General features: G+C 38.0%; 1 protein-coding gene and 1 long non-coding RNA gene across 7 annotated transcripts in view; one reads left to right on the forward strand and one right to left on the reverse strand.

Annotated features, from left to right (window-relative positions):
• Positions 1 to 26,934, reverse strand: part of LOC308059664 — a 253,715-nt gene that overhangs the window by 219,183 nt on the left and 7,598 nt on the right. The gene's annotated exons all lie outside the window — the stretch shown is intronic.
• Positions 1 to 26,934, forward strand: part of MGAT4A (alpha-1,3-mannosyl-glycoprotein 4-beta-N-acetylglucosaminyltransferase A) — an 83,096-nt gene that overhangs the window by 43,457 nt on the left and 12,705 nt on the right. For all 6 annotated transcript variants that reach the window (XM_080377319.1, XM_080377321.1, XM_080377320.1 and 3 more), the window contains 7 exons: positions 6,103 to 6,149; positions 6,624 to 6,737; positions 7,330 to 7,405; positions 8,764 to 8,878; positions 17,900 to 18,030; positions 18,624 to 18,731; positions 19,137 to 19,330. In XM_080377319.1, the coding sequence (XP_080233445.1) occupies positions 6,103 to 6,149; positions 6,624 to 6,737; positions 7,330 to 7,405; positions 8,764 to 8,878; positions 17,900 to 18,030; positions 18,624 to 18,731; positions 19,137 to 19,330 (785 nt within the window). The remainder of the gene's footprint in view (positions 1 to 6,102; positions 6,150 to 6,623; positions 6,738 to 7,329; positions 7,406 to 8,763; positions 8,879 to 17,899; positions 18,031 to 18,623; positions 18,732 to 19,136; positions 19,331 to 26,934) is intronic.

Below are 26,934 nucleotides of genomic sequence, written 5' to 3' on the forward strand. Positions count from 1 at the left end.
GGTCTGTTAAAGCGGTATCTGAGATTCGAAGAATCACTGAGATTGGAAGGGAACTTTAGAAGATCATCTAGTGCCACCCCGCTACTCAAAGCTGATGAAAACTTGTACATTTTGCAGAGCATTTCAATATGCTTCTTTAAAATTATAGCTTTAAAAAAAGCTAAGGTTGCAAGTCAAACCTCCAGAACAAGAAAATACTACAATTACTTTGTTCGTGCACTGTATCATGGCATTCCATCATGTTTTACTTGCTTTTTTTGTGGGTTTTGGTGGGATTTTGTTTCACTGCATTTGGAGAACCTAATGTGAAAGTGAAGTTTTTCACTAGCCAGATGTCAGTGTTGACTCATACTGTTTCATTTTTCATGGCAGCTGCCATTCTGTAGCAGTTTATATTGTCAAAGTCCAGCGTTCATGAACATATTGAGTGGACAAGTCATGGGATTTGGAGTAAGAGTAGTGCTTAGTGGCAAACTGAGGACAACTTTTTTTGTCATGTATCCAGTATCACTAGGTAAGTTGTTGCAGGAGGGGTGAGACAGGAAATAAAAGCGGGGATAGGAATCTAATGGAAATTAGATGTCTGAAGTTCAAGGCTATTTTTGTTTCTTTTAGCAGTACCATGTCTTGTTGGTACTGTTAGAGTACAAGATCACGTCTTGCATGGTCTAATGCAGAGTGTTTGTGCACTTGCTCTGTCTGGCTCCAACCTCGATTGAACCCACTGTTGCGCTTGTTTAGATTTTATATGTATGGATTATAACTGATTCTCAGTTTGAGGTGGCGATACAGGTGCAATCTAGGTGCCGCTAAATGAAATTCAGAGGCAAAATCTGAAGCAAAGACAGTATTTTTTTATGTAGCTAAATTGTGGACATTGTTGCTACTGGATGTTGTAAAATACAAGTGAGTCAATGAGTTCTGAAATGAATCATGCAAATTCACAAAGACCAGATCCAGGAGGAGCTGTTGAGTGTAATGGTATGGATACCAGTCAGGGCTAGGAATAATGAACTGTTGATTACCAAGAACTGGGAGGTACATGAAGGCAAGGAAGATTCATTCTCTATGTATCCTGTTTATTGTACTCTCCACTGCATTGGTGCGACCCTACCTTGAGTACTGGGTGCAGTTTTGGGTACCTCAATGTAAGAAGGACATCAAAGTATTAGTGTGTCCAGAGAAAGGTGACCAGATGTTGAAAGGCCTTGAGGGCAGGACTTACGAGGAGTGGATGAGGTCACTTTGTTAGTTAACCTTGGAGAGAAGACTGAGGAGCGACCTCATCACGGACTATGACTTCCTTAAGGGAGGCAGTGCAGGGGGAGATGCTGATCTCTCTCTGGTGACCAGTGACAGAACACAAAGAAATGGAATGAAGCTGCATCAGGGACAATTCAGACTGGACATGAGGAAAAGGTTCTTCACTGAGAGAGCAATCAGTCACTGGAACAGGGTCCCCAAGGAAGTGGTCACAGCACCAAGCCTGTCAGAGTTCAAGGAGCATCTGGATGATACTCTTAGTCATATGGTTTAATTTTAGGTCATCCAGCGAGGAGGAGGGAGTTGGACTTGATGGTGCTTAGGGATCCCTTCCAACTTGAGATACTATGTGATTGCATCTTTTTTTTTTTTTTTTTCTATGTCTGTCCTACTGGCTAAGGCAGCAAACAGACCTTTGGTCTAAAATGCCAAGGTTTTCCTTACATTTTGAGAAACTCTCCACCCACTCTCTGTCATTCTCGGAGCTATGAAGTAGGTAGGATTTAACAGTATGAAAGGGTTGGTTCTTAAAACTAGTAAAGTTGGTTTTGTGTGATAGTTGGCTAGCTGTTAATCAGAGCTTTTTAGCTTCATTTTGTCTGCTAGCTAATATATTCTACTACTTTACTATAAAAATCAATAGAAAAGATTGGGAAGTTCATTGCTGTTCAGGTTCTTTGTGTGTGTATTATGAATAACAATGTTTGTTCAGACAAACCTTAGAATAATTGCAAATTTGAAATGCAGCCTCACCTAAACTAAAGAAGGTACTTTAGAGAATTGTAGTGCACCATCTTACAAAACTTGAAGAAATTTAAAAACCTATTTTGCTGACAGTCTGAAACTTTATTTTCTTCCACAATGGACTCTGAGTTTTCTTTGAGAAGGATTAATCAAAGCACTCTGTATGTGCATCTCATCAAAATTGCTGATGCAAGGAGTTAAACCTTAAATGTTGCCATGTTCACAGGCTTATGAAACTCCATAGATCTCAAGCTAAAATCTTCTTGCTGAAAGTCTGGATGGGCTCAGGGGGATACTGGTGAGTTACCTTGAAGAGGAGTCTACTGAGGAATATTAAGTACACAATATCACATCTGTCTCAGGAAGTAATCTGAATCGAAGGTAGCTGGAGTGAGGATGGTAGCAGGAGGGAGTATTATGTATGGTTGTCCTGTCCTTAGTCTTTGTTGTGTGTCTTCATGGCTGCCACTGCTGGAAGCAAGATGCTGACCTGGATCAGTCTTTGATCTGATATGGTATGAATGAAAAAAGGAGGATGTTCATGCTTTCTTAAGAGATCAGTCACTTCATGTGTTTAGGAGGAAGGAACAGGTGGAAAGATTTGAACTGCTGATATTGAAATAACCACCCCTACTTATGCCTTTCATTAGTTCCCAGAGATCCACCTAACAGGACAAACTTGTTTGTAAGGCTTCATGTGATTCATTGATAAGATACGTCTTTGTGACTGGTGCTGTTAACTCTTTGGTTGTGGCCTATCACAATATTGCATTTAATTGCTTTAAAGGGTTAGTTCTTAAAATGTTCATTTTTTGCTGCTTTGTCTCAGGTCCAGAAGTCCTAGGGATTATTTAATCTTCAACCTTAAGAGTTTTATGAAGGAAAAATTCTGGGTTTGTTATCGCTTTCTGATATGGTAGAAAAAAACTTTCATAGCTGTAGTCTTACAGGTTGTGCTGCTTTAGTTGGGATCACCAGTGACATTTCCTTTCAATAGTTGCAAGCAGCACTGATACCATGAAACAGAATTTAAGTTCATCATAGCTGCTCCAAAGTCCGTGTAGTATCTACTGGATGACCTTCACTGGAAGCCTAAACAATAGGTACACTTTGGTTTTCATGGGTGACTGCCTTTCGATTCATCTGGATTTGTCTTGTCCTGTTTAAGGTTCTTGAAGAAGATAAAGACATTGCTCCTTCATGTTATATAGAGTTCATAATTTTTTTCAGTAATCTCATGTTCTGCAGGTTGATAAAGTGGTTGTTAGGTCTTACTTTGTCAAGGCAGTAATCATTTTCTTCCTCAAAAATGGAAACTAGATTTTGGTCAATAAAAGATATTTTTTTCCATCACTTTTTTTTTTTTATTTTTATTAACAGTTATTAATACTGCTTGGAAGATCCTTAGGTTAGAGCAATTTCCTGGCTAATTCAGATTTCCTTCCATTGCTACCCTACAAAGTCTTCTGCATGCTTTACTTTTTCCTTGGGTATAGTCACAGCTTGATCAAATTTATTGCACAGTCTCGTATTTATTTCATGAGGTTTTTTGAAATAACTTACAAGTGCCACCCTCCTGGGACATGTCCACAGCTGAAGGGATTTGGCGAAGATCCTGCTTAGTGTTAGGCTCGGTAATGAGAGGAGTTGGTTGCCTCTGGAAGTTCTGATATGGAAAGATGAGGCAACCTGCTATCCTGCAGCAAAGAGTTTGGTGTTGAAATCCTGGTTCTGAATCTCAGATGCTGGTGGCAGATAAAAGTACAACTGCTTATTTAGAAATAATGGCAGGATATCAAGTTTTTAAGACATTTGATCATGCAAACAATGGCATGAACTCCTTTGATCTCAGTGGGTATTTTTTGTTCTAAAAGTGGTATCTCCTTTTGCACTATGCTGATGCAGTGATTGTTGATTCAGAAGGAAGGTTACCTACTAAACCAACTATGGTATTTGCTGTGTCTCGTGTTCAGTGCAGCTAGACCAGACCTCCTTCACTTTGTGTGATGGCAGCACAGATTGCAATATGAGGCTGAAAGACTACAGGCTACCTCTCTTTAAACGCAAAGCTATCGGGATTGCAGCTCTGACAGGGAAGCTGCTGACCCTTTGCGTGATGGACACAAATAAGGGGAAGAAGGGAAAAAGCCTCTTATTCCAGATTTTCTTTTTTTTTTTTTTTTTTCTGATTGTGGTAAGTTATGTATAAGTAAAGTTTTAAAAACACTAGGAAAGCTTTATGGTGTATCTGCAAAACAGGTCAAAACTATGTTAACTCTAACGAGGCTTGCACTGAGGCATAGGCTTGTGGCCAGATATGTGCTTCCAGTTGGGATGAAGTTTGGCATTTTTTAAAATCTCTGGAACAGTTTATAGAAACTAGCTGTGTTTCTGCTGTGTGTGTATATATATATCTATACATAAAAATCTTGCATTTTTCTATGCAGTTACAGTATGGACTTTAACAAGTATTTGAGTTATTAATGCTAGACTAGGTAACTGAAGTTTGGCATGGCAACTGGAAATTCAAACGTTTGTCTTTCATATGCTGACTAAAAACCAATTTCTGTATTTTTAATATTTAAAAGGTTTAAGAAAAGAAAAAATGTTTCATTTGAAGATGGATATATTAGAATTATTTTTAGGTAGTCACTAGGTCACTGATTTGCAACTGTTACACACAGCAGAAAAAGTTACGTCTTAAACTCTGTTGCAGGAATGTGTGTGAACAATCCATGTCTGCATGGACTGTGACTTAGTGATATATCAAGGTCCATATGGACTTGTGAGTCTCCCTTGTGTGGAACACACTGTAGCATGAGTTTTAAATTGTGAATGCCTTATCTGCTTATTAGAACTTCTGTCCAGCACTAGACATAGCACTTATGAAGAAAACACGTGTGAAAAGTTTGTGACAGATGATTTCTACTGACATGTTCTTGTAGTATTCAGAACCTGCTTTTGGAAGAAACCCACAGTTGTCCTTTTTGAAAAAGAGTGCATCATGGCATTATGCTGGATCTTATACAAATAAATCTTTAAAAATATGAATGGTGGGTTTTAAGATCAAAGGGTAAGCACTTTTATCAAACAAGATTAGTGGTTCTGTAGAAATGCTTGAGAGGGATTTATTCTCTGTGTGTATAATACTTTAATGATAACCTGCATTACAAATGCATCAGGAAAAGTATGAACTGTTCCTTTCTTTCCAGCATTTCAAAGGCAGCTGTTCCTCCAGAATCCTCATGAGCCACCAGAATCTGGGTTGATTTATGGACTGTAAATTTTCTTTTGAAAATTGATAAATAGTGTGTCAAATTATTAGATTAGTGAGTATAACAAAGACTAGGGTTTTCAGTCACATTTATGAGTTCAGAAACTCTTTTCCTGGAATGTATGTATACAACCAGGTAAATAGGTTGAATAATTTGCCAGTTCTGACAAGTTAGATGATACAGACTTTTCTAGAATGTCACGATTTGTATTTTAACCAACAAGTAATTTTTAGAATCTGTGCATCTTTAAGAACCAGGTGATTGATAGGATTGATAGTGCTTCAAGTTTAGTCTCTGATGCAAAAAAAGCAGTACTAGTCAGGAAAACAGCATGTTCATTGCTGCCTGTGTTTGGGGCATCCATGCTTTAAATGCAGAGTTTAGGAGATGTATTTTTGAAAGAAGAGTGTGTGTTCAGTACACTGTTTTCCAGAAGCTTTCCTTGCTAGTATTTAATCTATATTATTACTATAATATAACAATAATAAGTTCTTCCTACATGAATGCTCAGTAATCATTTTGTCATTAAGAGCATGAGAGGTTGCAAGAAAATCCAACAGTTAGATTAGAGCTGTCTGTTAAAGTGCAGATATGAGACAGATATTATTCCCCTCTGTTTACAAAAAGAATTTGTTTCTTCTCCCATTAGACCTAAGACATAGTTACATTTGTGGTATGTTCCTATATTACTCAAATGTCTTATACACTGAAATTGATTTTTAAGTACAGCTACCTCCAGTGTTTATTTTACTGGGTTCTTTTAAAATGTAGATCCAAACTGTTAAGTATTCTGTTTGTTTTTTGTGCTTGTTTTTTCCAGACTGATCTTGATTATGTTAACACTGTTGTTGCAAGCCTGGAAAAAGAGTAAGTTGTAATTTTAAGGGGGGATTTCTTAACTTATTGGTGGTTTGCTTTTTCTTTTTCCCCTAAATCAGATTGTGATAAGTTATAAAAAGTGTTCTGGAAATAAGAGATTGTGCGTTTTTGTTTCTTGAGAGTTTGGACTTTCAAACAAAAAAGTAATAGATGACAGATTAAGGGGCAGTGATTCAGTCAGTTAAATTGTAAAACAATAAATGGGAGTACTATAGAAAAAAATCACTAGGTTCTGAAAAAAAGCCAAAGTAAGTGTTTAGACTCTAATTAGAATTCTGATTGTTGGGCAAGAGGCTATCTGCTTTGAAAAAGATGCTAAGGAGAACAATACTTTTTTTTATACTACTTTTATTTTACATGCCTTGTTTGAATAAGTCATTGTTGTAACCAGACACAGTAACAGTACGGACACAAAGCAAGCAGAAGGTCTACAGAATCTCGTGTGACTTTTTCTATTGACAGGTTTTCTACAGAGATCAATTCTGGCTTGGTGGAAGTAATAGCCCCTCCTGCAACTTACTATCCTGACTTAACAAACTTGAAAGAGACTTTTGGAGACTCAAAAGAGAGAGTGAGGTTAGTTTATTTCCTCAGATCTTTTCCCATCTTCTCCCACACCCACACTCTGTTTATGAAATGGCAAGTGGGATGTGAATTCTTGAAATGTTTTCTTACTGTAGTTCTTGAAAGTATGGAGACGCTAAAAGTGCTCTGTGAATCCATCTCATTCCTATCTGTGTGCTGTTCTGTGCATTATCAGAGCCTAATGCTATGCTTGGTTGAATTCATTTAATGTTAAATTTTGGGAGAACTGAGACTTGATACTCTTTTTTCTTTGTTTACTGTTTTTTATTCCTAAAATACAGTGTAAAACCCAGTAATGCCTACTGAATTACCATTTAAAATGCACGTGTTTTTAGTGAATGTCAGGTAGTTTTCACAAAATCAGATTCAAGTTAAACCAGTTTTATATCTGTATTAAAGCATAAGGTGAAGGCTTTGTTCCTTTTTTTCAGACAGAGGATATCTTGAGGGAGCAATGCCAAAAGCAGCTGTCCTAACATTTCACTAATATGCATCATTCTTCGTAGTGTGATTCACTTTGCATTCCCAGGCTGTATTGAAATAACTTTTTTTCATGATCCTTAAGCTTTTAATTTAATTTCAGATGGAGAACAAAACAGAACTTGGATTATTGTTTTCTTATGATGTATGCCCAGAAAAAGGGGGTTTATTACATTCAGGTAAATATCTCTTCTTTGTTTTGAGGAAAGTTTTCAAATGAGTCTCTAGAAATTAGGCTGTTGTACACATCGGAAGGACCTGGAGGTTGTAGTATATGAGGAAGTGATTTGTGGAGGACACTGCTTCTGAAGTAGAAAATAATTTGTCCTACGTGACTTATTTTATCTTAAGATGCTTAGTGAAAAATGTGAAGGAATGCAGACAGCTTAACTACTGTTTTTTCCTTGTCCCCCAAATGAGTCACCTAGGCAAAAAACATCAGCATAGTTTTGATTGAATATTGAACTAAAATCCATTTTTACTTTCTTTTGAAGGCAGGTGCAGTGTCATTTTAATACGACTGTGTGTATAGATATATTTTCAATGTGTTGCTAGCCTTGTTCTCTTTTCTTTTTTAAAGAGGTTTTTAAGAACTGAGTTAAACAATTCATTAATTTAGCTCAGAATTATTCCTGTTGTGTCTTGCTGCTTTGAAGTAGAAGCCTTACCTACAGGTATTGCAGATTTAGTGAGTAACTGCACTTATGATCCTTATTTATAGATTTTTGGACTGTGTCCTTTGGGTATAAAGCCCCACTCGGGTTTTAACAAAACTATGACAGCTCTCTGACATCTGTTGGAGACTCCATTCTGCTGGAAGCTGCACAGCCAGTGACATGAGATAGTCCTTTTGAAACTAGGCAGCCGCACAAATATTGGTGTCAGCACAAGGGGGAGTCCATGAATGCACTGGGAGAAAGGACAGGAGAAGCAGGATCCTTAGAACAGTGGCCTGCACTTGATATGAATTAAAGGGATTGTAGCACCCCATCTTGGTGGTTCTGCTGCCCAACTAGGTGATTGGTTTGGACTATGCACCTGTCCTTCTGTTGGACAGCTAAAGCCAGGTGAAATTAATTCCACCTCTGTAGACAACATGTCTCTAAATTTCTCCTCTGAGACAAGAAGCTCTTTTAATGCTGTTAGGTGTGTCAGTAAAGACAGTCACATTTGCATACAAATAATACAAATATTCTGCTTGTTCTACTGATGATGTCATTTAGTCTAACAGTATTTCATGGATGATTACTCTCTGAAGAGAGAAGCTAGAAAAGCAATGAAGTAATAAACTGAGAGACATTTGTAGATTCTTATTACAGAAAGATTCTGTGTTAATTCTCCTCAAATAGACAGACTGTGACCCCTACAATAGTTATTCTTGGCTATAGTGTCTGGATTTTATAGCAGCGCTTGTGTTAGAAATACATGGCTATGGCAAGATACTACAAATCAGTATTTCTTAGTTGTACTTTTTCCTATTGTAAAAGGTGGTGCTTTTTTTATTATTTATGTTGATATCACTGCTACCTTCCTCTAGCTTGAAGATGACATCGTTGTCAAGCAGAATTATTTCAGCACAATAAAAAATTTTGCACTTCAGCTCGCTTCTGAAGATTGGATGATTCTAGAATTTTCTCAGCTGGGTTTCATTGGTAAGAAAATGCTCACTTTAGTAATTCGAAAGAGCACATTCATCCCAGACGCTGTGAATTAATAGTGATCTGACTTCAAAGCTATCTTCTTTGTACTGGCAATAGACCAAGAAGTAGGAATTCATTAGCTCTTCTAGGAACTCTGGTTTAACTTGTGGAGTGGTGGTTTTTTTCCCCTGTTGTTTCATACACTTTTATGACTGAGGCAAACTCAAACTGTTGGAAAAGAGGGCATTTTTATAACCAAAAGTTAATTAATTTATAAAAATACTAACAGTCAAACTGAAAGGAATGACTTTTTTTTAATTTAGCTGCCATTAAAACAAAAATGTCATTAAACCACAAAACTGACTGAAGTAAAAGATAAAAGCATGAAAACTAACTCTACCTAAAACGTTATTGGTGTTTGTGCCAAAACTTCCAAGAATCAGCAGACACAAGTTTCTCTTCATTGCAAAACCTGTTCTGTATCCACCATTTTACTCCGTCAAGAAGTTATGACAGTCTGATCCTTCTTAGGTGTAGTTAGAATCTCTGCTGTCTGCAGTGAACAACAGTGAGAGAAGCTAATGCAGCATCTCAGGCTGTTGTGGATTGACTGTCAGGGTGCTGTTGAATTTACTTTATGGTTCTTTGCTCTTAGACTGATGTGTTTTTATTGAGAGGAGCTAAACAGAAGAGCAATGAAAGAGAAATTTTGAAGGGATTTTACAAATCAGAAGGTTATTTCAATAATGCAGTGATGTGTCATGATCTGTTTAAAAGTGCTAAGCCAGAGATATGCGAGGAAAAAAATCAAAAGCTAAGTCAGACTGTGTGTAGTCAACACAAATGATTCCAATGCAAAGATTGTAAGCTGAGCTCAGAACAGAAACAAAATCCTACATGTAACAGATTATGTGCAGTCCTGAGTTATGTCATTCTCTTGGAAATCCTTGTTCTCTTGTTTTTACTTTGGATCTACTTTCCGGAGAACGGCTTCATTTGTAGCTCAATGACCCATGATGGTAGCACAGAGAATGTTGGCATTGTGTGAATGGCAAATACTATCCTGTTTCCAGCTCAGCCTCTCAGGTGTGCTGCTGAGGCATTAGTTTGAGTCTCAGAGATTGACCGAGTAGAAGAGACAACGGTAGTTACCTCCTAAACATACTATGTTAGGGTACAAAATGGTACTTGGTACATTTGCCTGTCAGTCTACCCTACAGAAACAATGGAGAGGAGGTGAGGAAATCGTCAGAGGGAGGTCTCTGTATCTAGCTGGGCCACCACATAATGGATCTGCTTGGTTGCCTTGGGCTACCAACAGAGATGTGCTGTTACTGAAATAGTTACAGGACTGGTTTTGTGGCCTCAAGAAGTAGAAGGGAGAAACTGGAAATGGAGCTGCCTATCATGGAGAAACAAGTGTTTATATAGTTTACTGGAGCTTTTGCCCTAAATGGACTTGCCTTTTCTGTTAGAGCCTCTTGCAGCTCTCTTGTGTTTCTGTGGCTGCAGAGACTGGTTGAATACCAGCATCTGATTAGACTTAGTTTCTACTTTTGAACAGTTTAAGCTCAACTAAGTCCATAATTTGAGTTTTAGCTCCAGTCCTGATTACACTTTAGATGTAAATTTGGTATGAAGTTCCTGGGCTATAGAAGTAATTTACATTCATTCAACAATTGCTTGATTTAGCAGCAGGGTGTACTTGCTTAAAAAATGCAGTTTTGTAAGACTGACATGTCAAAATGAGTGTAAAACCAACTTACAAGTTTAGGACATGCACTGTCTATCCCATGCAGGTGTATTTTGGATCACTTACTGTGTATTTCACACCACTTTCTGTTCTCGGTGCTGCTATAGAGAGCAGTGTCTAAGGCAGAAGGGGTAGGTAGATAGTTGTTAATACCGAGGTTTGGCTTAATCACATGCTTAACTGTTTAAAAATATTTTAAAGTTGTTTTTCTATACTGTTTGTATACTGTTTTCAGTGTAGGCACTGAAAATAGTTGTAGTTAAATTTAGTTGTTATCTCCTGCTGCTTGCATCCCTGTTCTTTATTCCTTGTATTTGCTTGCCTCCTTTTAATTAGATGATATCAGTAGAATTTCAGATGCATTTAGCTATGGCTGTACGTCTTAATGTTGCTTTTCTACCTAGAAAATTAAATTAGGTTTTTTCCTCCCAATTCAGCTACTTATCCTGCTTTTAAGTTTTGAGAGAAAAATTAGTATTCATGAAAGTGACTGAAACTTCTGGCTTTGAGACACATTGGTGTGCTATAACCATATATTGCATAGAAATTTTATGCAAGTAATGTAGATTTGCCTCATCTCTGCTATCCCTTTATGGATCTTGATGCAGACTGATACTATGGTAATTTGGTAATGTGGATAACTAGGCAGAAGAGCAAAAGTAGTTGTTTGTAACTGGGGATGAGTTTTATGTGTAGATGTCTTAAGAGAGAAAGTGGAGCGCTAAATTGCCTAGATGCTACCGATTTAGAAATAATCTCTAAAGAAGAGAGGTGTGGCTGATTTGCTGTAAGATATTGGAAGCCTTGATCAGCTTGCAAGTTCGCTAGGTAAAAATGTTTTTTGTCATAGTGTGTTTCTGAACTGAAAACCTAATTTATGCAAGTACTACCTGAGGAAGTGGCAAATGTAGCTGTTTAGGCTGACAGCAGGATTATAGAATTATGTCACCTCTGCCACAGAGCAGAAGTTGCTTCCTTTGTTTTTTTTTAATACTGAAAGCATAGTCTTAAGTGCTGTCAAGTATCTAATAAATAATGGGTGAGATGTATGCTGTTTCCCTAAGAAGCTTTGTGGAAGGAGCTGCATCTTTTGCTTTTCTGGATTCTGGTTTACACTGCAGTCCCTGACACAACATAGGAAAGTCCTACTAGCTTTTTATGAGCAATATTGATTTGTCTTCCAGTTCCCTGTGAGCTGAAGTGTTTTCCAGGGGTTCTGCATTACTCTACACTGTAGCTGTAATGCCAGCTGTTACAAACTTAGAGTGGAGCGGCCTGACATCAGCCTTTTGGTTGTCTTATACAGTTCCTCTGAATCATACTGTGCCCTGATGTTTTAAGGCCTGTTGTTCTAATTATTTTAAGTTGTTCTGATTACGGTTTTGCTGAAGCTGTCCACACAGTTGAAGTTTGGGGAAGAGTAGATCAAGTCAAATATTTGAGATTTAAATAACTTCTAAGAGGTTTAGCGCCAGTAATTTGCATGTCATTAACAAGGAAAGCACTGAAAGACTTCAACTATAGTTACAATATGTGCTTGCAGGTATAAAACTGCTGTTGGACTGGTTACATGGATGCTTACGTGGGAGAATGAAAATGAATTATTTAGATATTTGCAGTTCAGAGAACTGTAGAAAACAAATTTTTTCATTTTGTGTGTCTTGTTCTTGCCAACAAAATACCAAGAGGATCACAACAGTTCACTAAGTGTAGCATTTAAATGGACTGAAAATCAGATAGAAGTCTTGGCAGGGCACAATAAATAGCAGAAAATGTTCCACAATATATATAGTCATTTGTTTTCAGTCCTGACTCTCACTTCTATCAATATAGAGAGATAATATGGAGAAAGTCTTCTACATTTAATCTCTAGGGATTTATGGAGCAAGACTTTACCTTTGAGTCTTAATTCTTTGGGATTTTGAAGTTTCTTTCCAAGGGTTGTATGCACCCAGAATCTGAAAGCTCTGAAATTTTGTCAGCCGTCTCCTGGATTTGTGTCTGTTCTCATGCATTGTACCAAGTGCCTGAACACAGTGCAAAATGAGCCACTGCTTCAATCCTTTCACATTATCTTTGGTTTGAAGCAGTGTGTGTTGATGGCAGCTTTTGCTTAGGTCTCTGGCTTGATAATTTTGACTGTGAATAGGATGGGCAGTAGGCAATTTGTAGGCTGGATTTGGATGGCTTCTCAGTGGCTCCATGGATCACAACACTTTGGTCGCCTGCAGCAGCATGGGAGGCCACAGGAGTGCAAGACCTTGGCAAATGCTGCTGCTTGTTCTTGGGCTTTTAGGGAAGCCAGGCTTTTGCTGCTACCCTTACTCAGGAGGGGCTGGATAAGGGCTTGGCTGGCTTGGATTCAGAAGGGCTGGGGTGTCGGATCTGTGGAGTAGTTGTACTGGGCTGCTTCCCATCACAAGGAGTAGCTGCCGGTAGTCAGGGGTCCAGAGTTCTGAACACCAGTTTCACCCGGGGCTCACTGCAGAGGATGGGTTTTGAGCTGGTGTAGGGAGGGTGTTGTGGGGTAGCAAAGGGGGACAGTGATCCATGGCAGTACTGCTGTGCTGTGCTGGTGGTGTCCTGAGGCAGAAATGACAGATGAGGGATGCTGTGTTATACCAAAGGGCAAGGAGCTGGGACAGAGCTCTGCCAGGCTGGATGTGGAAGGTGGTGACAGTGTTTCAGCAAGTAGTGTGTGGATGTCTGTCCTTGGTTACTGAAGGGTTATGAGGGCTTGTCTTAGGAGCAGGGTGTTGCCTGTTCCATCTTTTGCTCCAGTGATCATTACAAATTAAAGTCAGAAGGATTTCCCTGTGATGTTGAACCCTTCCACAGTGCTGGGCAGTGTAATGTAGAGAGGCCAGTTGGGTCTGAAGCTTAGTGCAGGTGATGCTTACCTAACATATTCTGACTAGTTGCAGTTGGATGTACCAGGGATGTTTTGTTTTGTTTTCCTGGTGTGTCCTAGGATGCCACCATGTTAACCAGATTATTCCTGGAGTCAGGGGTGGTTGACAGTTGTATGCCAGTCTAGGCCTAGACAAGTTTGCCATAAAAAAGGAAATAATTTGTTTGTTGATATCCTGTTTCTATTTTAGGTAAAATTAGGATAACCTAAATTAGGGAAAAGAGCAAATTCCTACTTTTAACCTTCAGTCTCGTTCTCTACTTATTTAATTGTAGGTAGGGATCCTGTACCTTAACATTCAGGGTTTATGTGATATGGTCTGTGAGTGTCTTTTCACCATAGATGACAAGTGAAGACTAATCCTTGTGCTCTTCAGAAGATGAGCTAGTCAAAGGAAAATACGTGGTTCTGTTGCTCTGTCCTTGGGTAGAAGAACAAAAGGATTCCAGAGCAGCATGACTGTGTATCTCCTGGAAGAGGATGAGCTGTGTCTCTTCAGCCAGTCTGCTTCTGTTGAGACTGGAGGAATAATGTGGGGATGTTTTTGTCTTCCGAGTTGCATGGTATTGTGCATCACAGACATGAATGGAAAGGTCCACTTCCTATGGAAGCAGGTGTGATCTAGATATGATGGTTTCAGTCCCATAAACATCCCAGAAACATCATTAGTTCCATTTTTCAGTTTGTGTTTGATTAGGGTTTCTCATATTTTTCTCTTCTCTTGCCCTATGCTATTGAAAACAGTAGGCAGAGATGAATCACCAGAAAATTGGGAGCCCATTTAGCTGGAAGTGTGACAAGCTGAAAGAGCTGTTACTCTGCATGAATATTTTACACAACATTGTACAGATCATGTGATTGTTTCCTACCTATTTTAAAATATTTACTTCCACAAATAATGTTAAACAATATGACAATATAGTGTGTAAATAGTAACAATATACAAATAAAAAATCATAACATAATTCTTATGTCTTCAAAGAAGAAAGCTTAGGAGTTGTCCCTTGCTTAGTGGGAGCTTCAAATTTTCATTACAGAGTATTTTCAAGTGGAGATAGGTGTTTGAGGACCCCATTGCAACAAGCACATACAAGTAATGTTAATGTGTTTGCTTTATAAACAGCCAAATGAAAGGTTTCTGTAAGGGACAACTTTGATTTAGCAATGTCAGGTCAGTTAATGCCTTACCAGATTTACTGCCCCATGCCACTGTGTGAATGGTCTGCTTTATGAATGTAACATCATTCCAGCAGATGAAATAATTTGGACTTTTGTCAGATGCTTCTGTATTTATTGCACTGCAGCATGATGTAGCCTCACCAAGACCCCTCCAAACTCAACTCAGAATTCCAAAATAAGTATTATTTCATTGACTATGTTTTTATCCAATTTCATACAAATCATAAGGCAATGAGATCACATCAGACCCATTCTCTGGAAAAGACAAGGTCCTTTAGGTGATCGATCCCTAAGCATGCATCTTCGTTTTGAGAAAAATAAAGGATCTTGCAATTCGAGATCCTGGCATTCTCAAAGTGAATCTCTGTATGTAAGGGTCTGATACCTGGCAGTGTCAAAGAACACATAACAGGACCCTTGCAACATTGATGCTTTCCCTTAAAAATATCCTTGTTGCTGATATGTGTAAGCTATCAACTGTATCTACTCTGTGATACTGTATAATGAGCCAGGCTCAGTCACCTGTTTCAGTAGAGAAATTTTCCATCCTTGTTACAACAGGGATTTGAAATCCCAGCTCCTTGGGGGTTTGTTAATGCTGCTTTGTGATAATCTTCTATGAATTACAGACATTGGTGAGCCTCAAAAGAAACAAAAGTAATTGAATGTCTGGCTCTGACTGACAGTCCACATATACATTCATAGTGGAAATGCATGTTCCCAATCACTTAAGACTAGATAACTTTTTACCTTTTGTGTAGTACTGGTTCAGGGTGATACTTTAGGTATATCCTTTCTTCTGTTTATATAAATGCGAACATCCTCCTTCATGTCTAAATAAGCTAGACTGCTTGCAGCATTTCTTCATTTTCACTCAGCCACATGCTCAAGTAGACTGCTACACTGCTGCTGGTTTTTAAGCTTCATACAAAACATTTTTCCCCACTTGTTTGTCATCCAAACTAGCCTATACAGCTCCTTAGTGGCCTTTCCAAAGAATTTTGTCCTTTTGTAGATGAGAACCTGTTGTGGTTTAACCTCAGCCAGCAACTAAGCACCACTCAGCCTCTCACTCACTCCCCACCCCCCTCCCCAGTGGGTTGGAGAAGAAAATCAGAAGACTAAAAGTGAGAAAACTCACAGGTTGAGAAAAAAACCAAAACATTTTAATGGGACAGAAAAGGAAAAAAATTCTAATGATAAAATAACCAGAATATAGAAAGCAAGTGATGCACAATGCAGCTGCCCACCATGTGCCAACCAATGCCCAGCCAGTTCCTAAGCAGCGGTTGCCGGCCAGCTTTCCCCCCAGTTTAGTAAATAAACTTGATGTCCTATGGTATGGAATATCCCTTTGGCCAGTTTAGGTTGGCTGTTCTGGCTGCATCCCCTCCCATCTTCTTGTGCCCTCCAGGCTACTTTCTGGCAGGGCATGAGAAGCTGAAAAGTCCTTGGCTTAGTATAAATACTACTAGTAACAACTAAAAACATCAGTGTGTTATCAACATTATTCTTAACCTAAATCCAAAACACAGCATTATACCAGCTACTAGGAAGAAAATTAACTTCATCCCAGCTGAAACCAGGACAGAACCAAGTCCCATTTTCTGATGAGTGTGGGAAGTGTTTTTGCCACCTCAGGGGGCAACCTGTTCTTAATGTCTTCTCCAGCTGTTCTTCCTAAAAGGAGGAGAAAGTACTAGGACCTCTACCACTTGTGGAACTTCCTATTTAAAAAGCATATGAAGGCCTCATAGATTACAAGTGGAAAAAAAAAAAACATTTCACATGCCTCATTGCTGTATGTTTGTGTGTCATACAGAAGTCCCAAATGTAGACAGACAGAGCACTTACATTGGAGAAAAGCTTCTGTTGGACTCTGATCCATTAATGCACACGTACCCCCAAGAGCCCATGGCTGTCTTAAGTCAGCACTGCCCACATCTCAGCACCATCTGCAAAACTGAATCAGTTCGGCTGATGTTCTCTTCAGAGATTCATTGTCACGTAATGTCTTTCTCCCTTGCTTCCTCCATTGTAGCCTAGCAAAGTAGAGGTAGACTCGATCCGCGAACCTGATGTTTTCTGAATCTGTCCTCAAATCTGGAACTGTCTTTGGGATTTTAGTTGGCACTTAGCCCCTGGTACCAAGCACTTGTTGTCAGTCTGTCTTCAGGCTTGCACTGCCCATTCCCAGTTATGTGTTGCTTCTGGTAGCAGTGTCTTCATACAAGGCACCTTTCTTAAGTGCTGCATTGAGTTTAACAACATATCCCAGTGTACTGGCTACCTTTCTCTTCAGACACCTGTACTGGCAGTGAAGTGTATTCCACAACCACATAAATAGTTGCTCTTGTTGATAGTAAATAGATTTTCTTTATCAACAGTAAGTTTCCATCTTTTGTCAAGGCCTTCTTTAAGCCGCACAGTTTGCAGGGTTCCCAAGAATCCTGTAGCGCAGTGCCACCCAGAAGCCCATCTCTACTTGACCAAGAAGTATGCTGTCTTGGAAGCCCCAGAGTCATGGCAGCACTTGGTGAAGAAGTTGTGCAGTTTTTGTTTCTTGGAGGAGCTTAGACTTTCTACTCGGCAGCTGACTGCTTTGAGTGTGGTCAGTGTGAGTTTGCTGATGGCCTGTGCATTTCAGAAAAAACTCTGGCTGGTGCTGTGTGATGTCTCTTTTTTTTAAGTTGCATTGTCTCTGGTGATGTTCTAGTAGCTTCCTTCTTTCCCTTTGATTTTCTACACAGAAGGATCTAGAGGTAGTGGTAGGTGTTCCATCTCTGCTTTTTGTACCTGTAAAAGCTGAAATCGTGTGACTGGACAGGTAACACTTGCAACAGTTCCATGTCTCATGCTTGAAGCTTACACATGGCATAGAGAATGATAGACACAAACTTTTCTTTCTGTTTTTGCAGACTGACAATTTCTGTTCTTAAGGAGACTGTGTTATAATATATGTTGAATATTTTGATATCACCAGGATATGAGTTCTTGCTTGAATAGTTCTTTTATTTAGCTTTGCATAGCTGAAAGGTATGGAGCTTTTAATAACACTGAGATTTCAAATTGTTCATTGCTAACATTTCCTCTTCTTGGCACAAACTTATCATTTATTGCCTCACTGATTTCAAAAGACAATGTTATCTTCAATCTAAAATAACTCCAGTTATTCTTAATGTCATCACAGGTAAAATGTTCCAGTCTCCAGATATCACTCTTATTGTAGAGTTCATATTTATGTTTTATAAGGAAAAACCTATTGATTGGCTCCTGGACCATATCCTCTGGGTGAAAGTGTGCAACCCTGAGAAAGATGCTGTAAGTTTGTTTTTATTATAAAGCTTCTAAAATGTTTTCATGGTGGTATATGAGTTGGTTTTGGTGAGCTGGAGGCTAGCATACTGTGTATTGTGGTTACTGCATGTCCTGAAAGAGTCCTTATTTCTACCAAGATTTTAATCTCAATAGAATTTAGAGAGTCAGTTCTCAGGGTAGGATGCAGTAGACTGAAAAGCAAAAGTCTAGTTAGTTTCTCTGTGTAACAGTCCTAAAATAAAACTCATTCATGTAACTGCCATTGAGGCTCTGCAGAGGGCCACTGCTTGGAGAGCAGTCATAGAGAATGGGGAATAAACTTTGGATTTTGGGCCTTCATTTCTCAAGTAGCACCCTTGCTGAAAGACTGAATAAACAGATTATGTGCAGGAACCTTGAACAGTATTTTATTTGCACAGCGGTCTTGGTAGATTTCTGGAATGAAAACAAGAACAGTTAGATAAATAGGGCTGGGTTCTTGTTGAGCCTTTTTGGTTCATGTAACATCATGTACTTGCAGTAAAAACTCAGCAACCTTGTGTTTGTTTTACTAATGTGATTTTTTTTTTTTTAACTCCCTCCCCCCCTCATTTTAGAAACATTGTGATCGACAAAAATCTAACCTACGGATACGCTTCAGGCCTTCTCTTTTCCAGCATGTTGGCCTCCACTCCTCTCTAGCAGGGAAGATCCAGAAACTCACAGTTAGTAGCTAAAATTTTTCTTCCTTTCCAGAGCAGGCTGATTAAATGAAAAACTTTGTAGCCTTTGAGAAAAGAGGCATTTTCTTTTTGTCTGGCATTTTCAAGCATGTTGTATATTATTCCAGTTGGAATGAAATCTGATTTAAACTGGTTACTATCAAGTGTAAGAAGTGCTAATCTCATCTTATTTTTGTGGATTTTTGCTAGGGGATATTTTTTCTATTTTTTTTACTTTAATGGTGTATTCATCTTATTAAACAGTACAAGATCTGATACATCCCAAAATGCGTAATCCATTTATTTTCCATTTTATGCAAGTATTTGTTTTAAGTGTAACCACTTAGGAAATGAATATAATAAAAAAGGTTATCTGACCAGCATGATGTTTGTCTTTCTTTCAATTAGGATAAAGACTTTCTGAAACCCTTACTGCATAAAATCCACGTGAATCCACCTGCAGAAGTTTCAACATCTTTAAAAGTCTACCAGGGGCATACACTAGAAAAAACCTATGTAGGGGAAGATTTCTTCTGGGCGGTCACACCAGTTGCTGGGGATTATATTCTTTTCAAATTTGACAAGCCAGTCAATGTAGAAAGGTTAGTAATTATTTGCCTTTGGTCTCTTATCTAAAGCTGCTTGTTCATCAAGAATGCTTGAAGATTGAATTTGGCACTGCCATTGTAACATAAAGGGAAATGACATAAGGTCTTTGGAGTTAAACTGAAACTATGATTGTTAGTGTCTTTAATTCTTTTGCTACTGTACAGTGTGGTTTGCTCTCTTAATTTTTTTTTTAAATTTACTTAATCTGGAGCCTTTTTGATAAATGCAGTTCAAACCCAGTGCTTATCTGGCAGTTCATAAGAGAATTTAGAAGAAGCCAATTTTATTCTGTTTGTATTTGGTTGGGCTGTTTCTAATTACAGAGCAATTGTACAGCATGGTGTGTGATACAGTATGTTGTGCCCTGCAGCCTTGATTTGTTCAGATCAGAAATCTTGTTGGAGCATATCGTGAAGTCCCCAGACCTGAAAGCTGGGAACTCTGGAGGGTAATGGTTTTTAGGTGTAGATGCAGGGCTTGAAAAATGTCACTGTGCTAAGAGTCCAAGTTGACCTATTTAAAAAGAATTAAAATTTAACAAAAAGAAAAAAAGATGGGGTGGGAGCGAAGGCAGTGCCCTTGAAATACAGATTTCTGTGATTCGCTAAAAGGACTAAAAGTGACTTCTTTTAGCTACTAGTTGGATTAAACAAGGATAATAGAGTTTGCGCTTTAGAGTGTAGTCATCCTTTAGTTTTATTGAAACTCATTTGCTGCTTTGATTTTTACTGTCTTGCCAACATAGTAGTCCAAGACTTACAAAACAGTTTATTTAGTGTCTGTTTAAATATTGTTATGTTAGTGGATTCCTCTTCTCTATTCTTCACATGCCTTATGTGTTCTTTTGAGGCCAGTACCTGTAGTCTGGTAGAGCAGAGTTTCTTTGGATCAGTTTGACTGGATGCTTTGCTTGTAAAGCAGCCCTTTTTGCAGTCCTCACCTGAATCCAATTAGTCAGCTTCTGTGCCTTGGTACATAATCAAAGGCTAAGTCTTCACCTTGGCTTAGTGCAACAGCGAGGATCAATAGTTTCCTTGTTACCATGTTGTTCAAACTAGTCTGACCTATGAAACTCAAGTTTGTCTTCTGAGATGTGAAATTACTCTTTCAGTTGGTTGCTGTACATTAAATGACTTTCTTGGTTAGCTTTCCAAGATGTGTGTGTTGAAGAATATGACTGCCATAGCTCCTTGGGTTAAAGGCAGAATATTTTTTATCCTGTGCCAATAGTTTAAAAAACATATTTTTCAACTCAGATGTTCATTAATTTCTTTTTGATCAAATTTTTCTTTTCAAAGTTATGAAGTAAATGTCCCATTTGTGTGTGTGTTTTGAGTTTTTTTAAGAAGAATTACATGCATCTATGTAATGAATAGGGTAACTGTAAGCATCAGACGTTGATCTTGGGTGGATTAGGATGAGCCAAATGCACAATGTCAATTTTGGGAAGCATTGCTAGCAAGTGTCCTAGGTCAGCAGTGTTATTTTAAAAATGGCATGCACAGTCTGAAGAAGATATTTTTTGATGTGCATTACCTTAGCAGTGAGGGAATTGAGGGAATGAGTAATTACTAATTATCTGTGCAAAAGGTGGGAAGATAGTGTGCATTATTATGCCCTGGAAAATAGTAGCTTAGGCCGGAGGTAGTTCCATCTACCTGCTGTGTCAAGAACAATCCCAGCAGTGGGGGGCGATATGATTTTTTTTTTTTTCGTTGTTTCTATTTATTGAAGAAATGCGTTTTAGTTTTATAAGAAAGGGAACATCTTGTATTCTCTTGCTTCCTCAAAGGAAGTCCACCAATTAGAATGATGCTACCTGTTCAGACTTTACATTCTTTGAGCTGTCATTGTAAGCCATTTCTAAGTTTATTATCATTTTAGCTTTTGTTGCCACAGTGTCCTCAAAAATGCAATGTTTTGCCTTTCTGAAGCCAGTGGCTGATAAGGGCTACAGATACTGTAATTTCAAATTGTTGGGGACTTAGTTTTGCTTGTCATCTTAAGTTCAGCAGCAGCAGCAGATTTTGGTAGGTGAAGGTGAAGTGGAGCAATGATTTTTCCTGATGTTTCAAGGATGCTTGCTAGGCAGTCAAAAAAAACCTGTGACTTGTGGGTTGAAACACAGAAAAGGGAAAATGGATGGAGCATTAGGAAGACTTACCTGGTGGGGAGATATATCTGCTTGTGGGAATTCAGAGTAGAAAATATGCCTTTGAAAGCCATCTTGTCTTTGTAAAGGGATGCAACAGGTTTTTTCTTTTTTTTTTTGTTTTATTTGTTTTTTGTTTAAGTAATAGAGAAGCTCTTTGAATTTACAGAAAATAGTGTCTGCCAAGTCGGTTTGAGGTGTAGCTGCTTAATAACTCCCATAATAAATTCCTGATAAACAAGTTTTTTAATGGAAATAGTGACCACAACTCTGACTCAATGAATGGCAAGTCTGTTACACTGTGACAGAGCACTAACTTGTTCCTATAGTTTATTTTTCCATGTCGGACATTTTGCTAAGTGAATTTAAATTTTCTGCTGAGTATAGCAGTCAGTAATTAGCTTTCATTAAGTCTTTAAGTATTTCATTTTTGAGACCTGAGAATATTGTCAGGGGTAACACTGGCAAGGATGTCTTACTAGTTCAAAGTGAGAACTGAGCTCGGTTTGCTGAGCAGAAAGTAACATTTGTGGCTATTTTGTGCAAGACCTGGTTGGCAGATCCCTGCTGAATGTTGAACAGTCAAATAGTTCGTGCTTGTTCTAAACCACACTTGGAGAACAGCAATGTGTAAACTGAAATTGTCTAATGCTCATTTTAGTAACAGCTCTTGTGCTGAACCTTTTTAGTTGTTTTCTTTTTCTAAGCAAATGATTTCTAGCCACAATGCTGAGGTCCCTTAATATTAAGCTAGGACCTCATTTTTATTTTTGCAGTGAGATACATAGCTCTCTTTCAGTAGCATATCCTTAGGAATGAAAGTAGATCCACTGACTTTCCTGCTTCCCTTTTAAAACCAAATCGTGCAGCAATATTGAAGGTGTGGTTTGGTTTTAGTTTGTTGGTTTTTTGTTGGTTTGTTGGTTTTTTTTAATGAATGGATGGACTCTCTTTTAAATGCTGAAAACAGCTGACATTTTAAAGATAAGAAATAAAGAATTTCTGTTCCTTTAGGATGTTATGTTATTATTGAAATCTGCTTTGCTATTTTGGTATGTACACTGTTGTTCTAAGCACACATTTAGTTATTAAAACTGACAGTTATATTTAAACGTTTCTTTATGAAGCATACATTATTACTACTTCATGGCAGTACTGCATGTAGACTCATTTTCCTCACTATGAATAACAGATTCAAGATACTTCTCTTCTTTACTAGTTACTCTTTTTCTTCAGAGATGTCAGTGAGGAATGTTGTTTCCGAACAGCTCATTGTTAAGAGCTTGTTTCTGTATGTAGGAAGCTCTGAAATACTGGTGGATGAGTAGTGAGTCTTGAACAGAAGTAATAAACTTTGAACGTGACCATGGTTTAAAAAAAACAACAACCCAAACCAAAAACACATCCCAGAAGGATGTTGCATTGCAGCGCTTAAGTGATGCTGGTGTCCATCATCATCGCAACCACCTCTTTTTTGACTGTCTTAAGTTTCAGACTCCTCCCTGTAGATGTGATTGACAAAAATTAGATACTGTTTTCAAAGAACATGTGCACTAATGACATTGAGGAATCCCTTGGAAGCATATAACCTATGGCTGTTTTAATTAGATTGTGTTTAGACTTGTGAGCTTTTCTGCAATAGGAATTTAGAATGGATATTTATAAAAAGGGCTTCAGGTTTGTTTCTGTGTATATTGCTTTCAAATGCTGACCTTTACTAAAAAAAAACCAAAAAAACCAAACCTGCAGGAAAACCCAAGGATATATTTTACACTATGGAAAGGAAAAAAACCCACCAAAACACAAACCCCACCTGAACCTCAACAGTGTGTGTATATATATATATATTTAATTTTGCTTTATTTTTTTAAAATATGAGGCTCACCCTTTCTTGTATGTAACTGCCTGGTAGTGTTACTTTGAATATTTTCAAAAGGATTAGCAGAGGGTTTTTTTTGGGGGGGATATTTGATTTTTTTGGGGGGTTTGTGGGTGTTTTTTTTTCCTTCCCTCCCTAGCCCTGCTTTTAACTCTTTAGTTGCCCCATAGTTGGGTTCTTCTTTTAGCAAGTTATTGCGGAGTGATCCTAATGTGACATTGATTATTAATGAAGTGATTTTATGAGCTAGGAACTTGCTGACTGGAATTTTAGCTTTAAACTGAAGTCTTAATACTTTGACAAACCAACTTGTAGATTACATTTACTGCTTTGTGTTCTGATATTGGCATAGATACTGGATGTGCAGTATTTGAGACTAACCATCTAGCTTTCCGTATTGTTGACCCTGGAATCCCAGGGAACATGTGATGTTAACCTCACATATATTTCCCATGGCATCTTCTTACAACATAGAATTCCCACTCATGCAAGGAATAAGTATTTGACTATTTAGGCTAGAAAATAAATGTGTTGTTGGGCTCCTGGTAACTAAACATACACATTACTTTGTTTTGAAATTATCGTGACAGTGTTGAAAAATACCTGCATAACAAGTGACTTACCTGTTATTACTGCCACTTCATTCTAAAGGAATGGAATTTAATTTTCTTCTGAGTACAAGAAAGTTACCAAAAAAAAAAAATTATAGCAGTTGGTTATGTATGTGTCTGAAATGTGGTTAATTTTCCATCCTATGGGATGCAAGTCCTTCTGTGGGTAGAGAGATGTAAGGTCAAATGTGTTACAAAGGAAGAAAAGACTTTTTAACAGCTTTCCATAACTAGCAGTGAAGTGGAACTTTCCCATCATTTGGTTTTGCAGTAACAACCACTAAAAACCTAGGGAACTGCAAAATTGTTTGGGGTTTATGTCAAGTTACTGCTGTACTGATCTATATAAGTTGTTTGTTCGTAATGGTTGTTCAGTGTAGAAACTCTCCTTCAGCACAGTGCAATACATTCAGCCTTTCTTAGGCAATTTGAGCTGAAGAACCATATACGTACACACACACACAGAGTGGATGGTTGGAAATAATCTTTGTTCTGATTCTAAAGATATAATATAGGTTATTAAAGTTTAAGAGCATCTTTATTTTATTGAGCTTTAATGGTAGTGTTAGTTTTTAGGAAGTTCTTGAAAGTCTTTTAATTTATTATTTTAAATGTTTTGGTGTTTGTCAATATATTTCAGGTGGGATGATATTTTTAGTGTGTATAAAAAAGAGAATTTGAGGACTTTGGTTTCTGTGTTTACAGAAGCTTCTGTGCTAATGAGTGGAACATCCTCAAATGGATGCACTGACAAAGGGGTTTGGCAGGCAGGCTCCCAGCTGCTGATGCTGCTTGCTCCAGGCATGGAACTCTGCCCATAACAGTGAGGCAAGAACTTCATATGAAAAGGGGAAAAAAACCCCAAAGTGTATGGATCAGAGACAGAAGAAAAGAGCTGCTTGAGCCAAGGACATGCTGCTTCTCCTTAATGGCACTAATATTCAAGATATATGTGTTTGGCAGTGTTCCTGGGTTTACAGTTCTTAGTCAGAAATCTTAGGGGTTTAATGCTGTTGCCTAAATGTTAGATGTCTAATGCCACTTGAGGTACCCTAAAATACTTCACCTGATTTCTAGAAGGGCTTGAGTCTCTGAGATGCTGTAATTGCACCTTGCCAGCCTGTGACGAGGTCTCATACCCAAGTGCAGTCTCAAAGGGTGGCAAATGCCCTATATTTAAGAAAACTGAATGAAGTTATTATTTGTGCTTCTGCAGAATTAAGCTGGGGGTGGGGGAGGGGAAATATGTTTGTGTGCACACACACACATATATTAAAAAAAAACCCAACCAAACAAAAAACAAAACAAACTCCAAGACCTTTCTAAATTTCAGTGGATTAGCTGAAATAACCTTGCAAAAGAACATAAGGGCCTTTTAACTAATATTGATGCAGTGGGAAAATTAGTAAATTCATTAAAGAGATGAGCAGACATTTCAGGACAGAGAATAGCTCCTCCCTTAAAAACAACCAACTGACCAACCAACTGACCAGCCAACAACAAAAAGCCCAAACAAACAAAAAAGCCCCAACCATAAAACACCAAAACCCCCAAACCAACTCCAGAACAAAAAAAAATAAAGATAGTTAAAATTAATTTAATGCCAAATTCTTTTCCATTATGGTTAATGTATGTATACTCCAGAGATCACAGTGGAGGTTTAGAAAGCGATCTCATAGTCCTTACTGGGAAACAGAAGAGAAGAGTAGACCTGGGAATGAGATTTTCTTGCCCAGCTGAACGCCTTCTACACATATTGTGCAGTTGAAGAAAGTTAGGAAGTGGAATGGTAACCCTATCAAAAGGTTTAGATTGACTTTTAAAGTGGTGTGAGAAAATTAATTTCTTAGGTGTGTGTTGGGTAAAAAAGACTCCGAACACTCCCCTGGATCCCCCAGTCACCTCTTCAGTCAGGCTGCTTTGTGGTCCTTTGACAAACATGAGAAAGTTCTCTCCTCTTGGTGTGCTGGTTTAACACTTCTGTAAAAATGGGGAATTCATCACCTGCAGCTCTCAAACATGCAGCCCAGTTTACCTACTATGGACAGTTAGACTGGCTGGTTTTGGCAGAGGAAATCAAATCTTACGAGGCATTTTGTATAGAAGTTAATGGGGTGTTTTTGGTGTGGGTGTTTTGTTGTTTTTCAGTTGCGGTTTTTTTCCAAATCAGGAAAAAGATGGAAAAGCTACTATTAGATTTCTTACCTATTGTGAGTACTTGGTGGCTATATATTTAGACTTGATAAATTTAGCTTTTTTTTTTTTTTTAAGTATAAACAGTTTTTGCAAAGAGTGCGTAAAAGGCATAAAGGATAGGAGAAGAAATTGAGCTTGAGAGAGGGAAAAGAAATTATTCCTCCTCTTTTGTATTTTGCACGAGGAAATAATTAATGGTTAATACAGTTTCCAGTGACAGGAAAATAACATTTCCTAATGAGGATTCTGGGAAAACGACAGAGAGCAGGTAGAGTAGATTTCTTTTACTACATTTGCATCCAGTGATCAAAAGTGCTAGATAGAATTGGTGAATAATGATTCTTGCAGTGGATGACACCACCTGTAGAAAACCAAAAATTTGCTGACTGAATGTGGCTTTTATAGAAATACATGTTGTGCAAAATTAAGAACTGTTACGCTGCATGTTGCTATGGATAAATTGCTTAAACATGGAAGGAAATACTTCTCTCTGCCTTCCTACCTCTTTTTCTCTTCTGAAAATGAATATACTAATACATATCAGATTGCTAAAAAGATGTGTAAGGAGGATATGTAGAGAAAAAGATTTGATTCCTGATGCTTACAGAGCACAAAAGTCTGCTTTCATAAATAGATTCTTAGAATATTTGTTTACCATCAAGTGAGGTAAGTCCTTTGTTTCCTTCAAAACAAAACGTAAATATATTGACAGTGGGTGTGAATTGTGCTTTTTAAAATTTTTTTGTGTATTATTTCTTT

Source organism: Falco punctatus (genome assembly GCF_963210335.1).
Source record: "Falco punctatus genome assembly, chromosome: 2".
Classification (NCBI taxonomy): Eukaryota; Metazoa; Chordata; class Aves; order Falconiformes; family Falconidae; genus Falco; species Falco punctatus.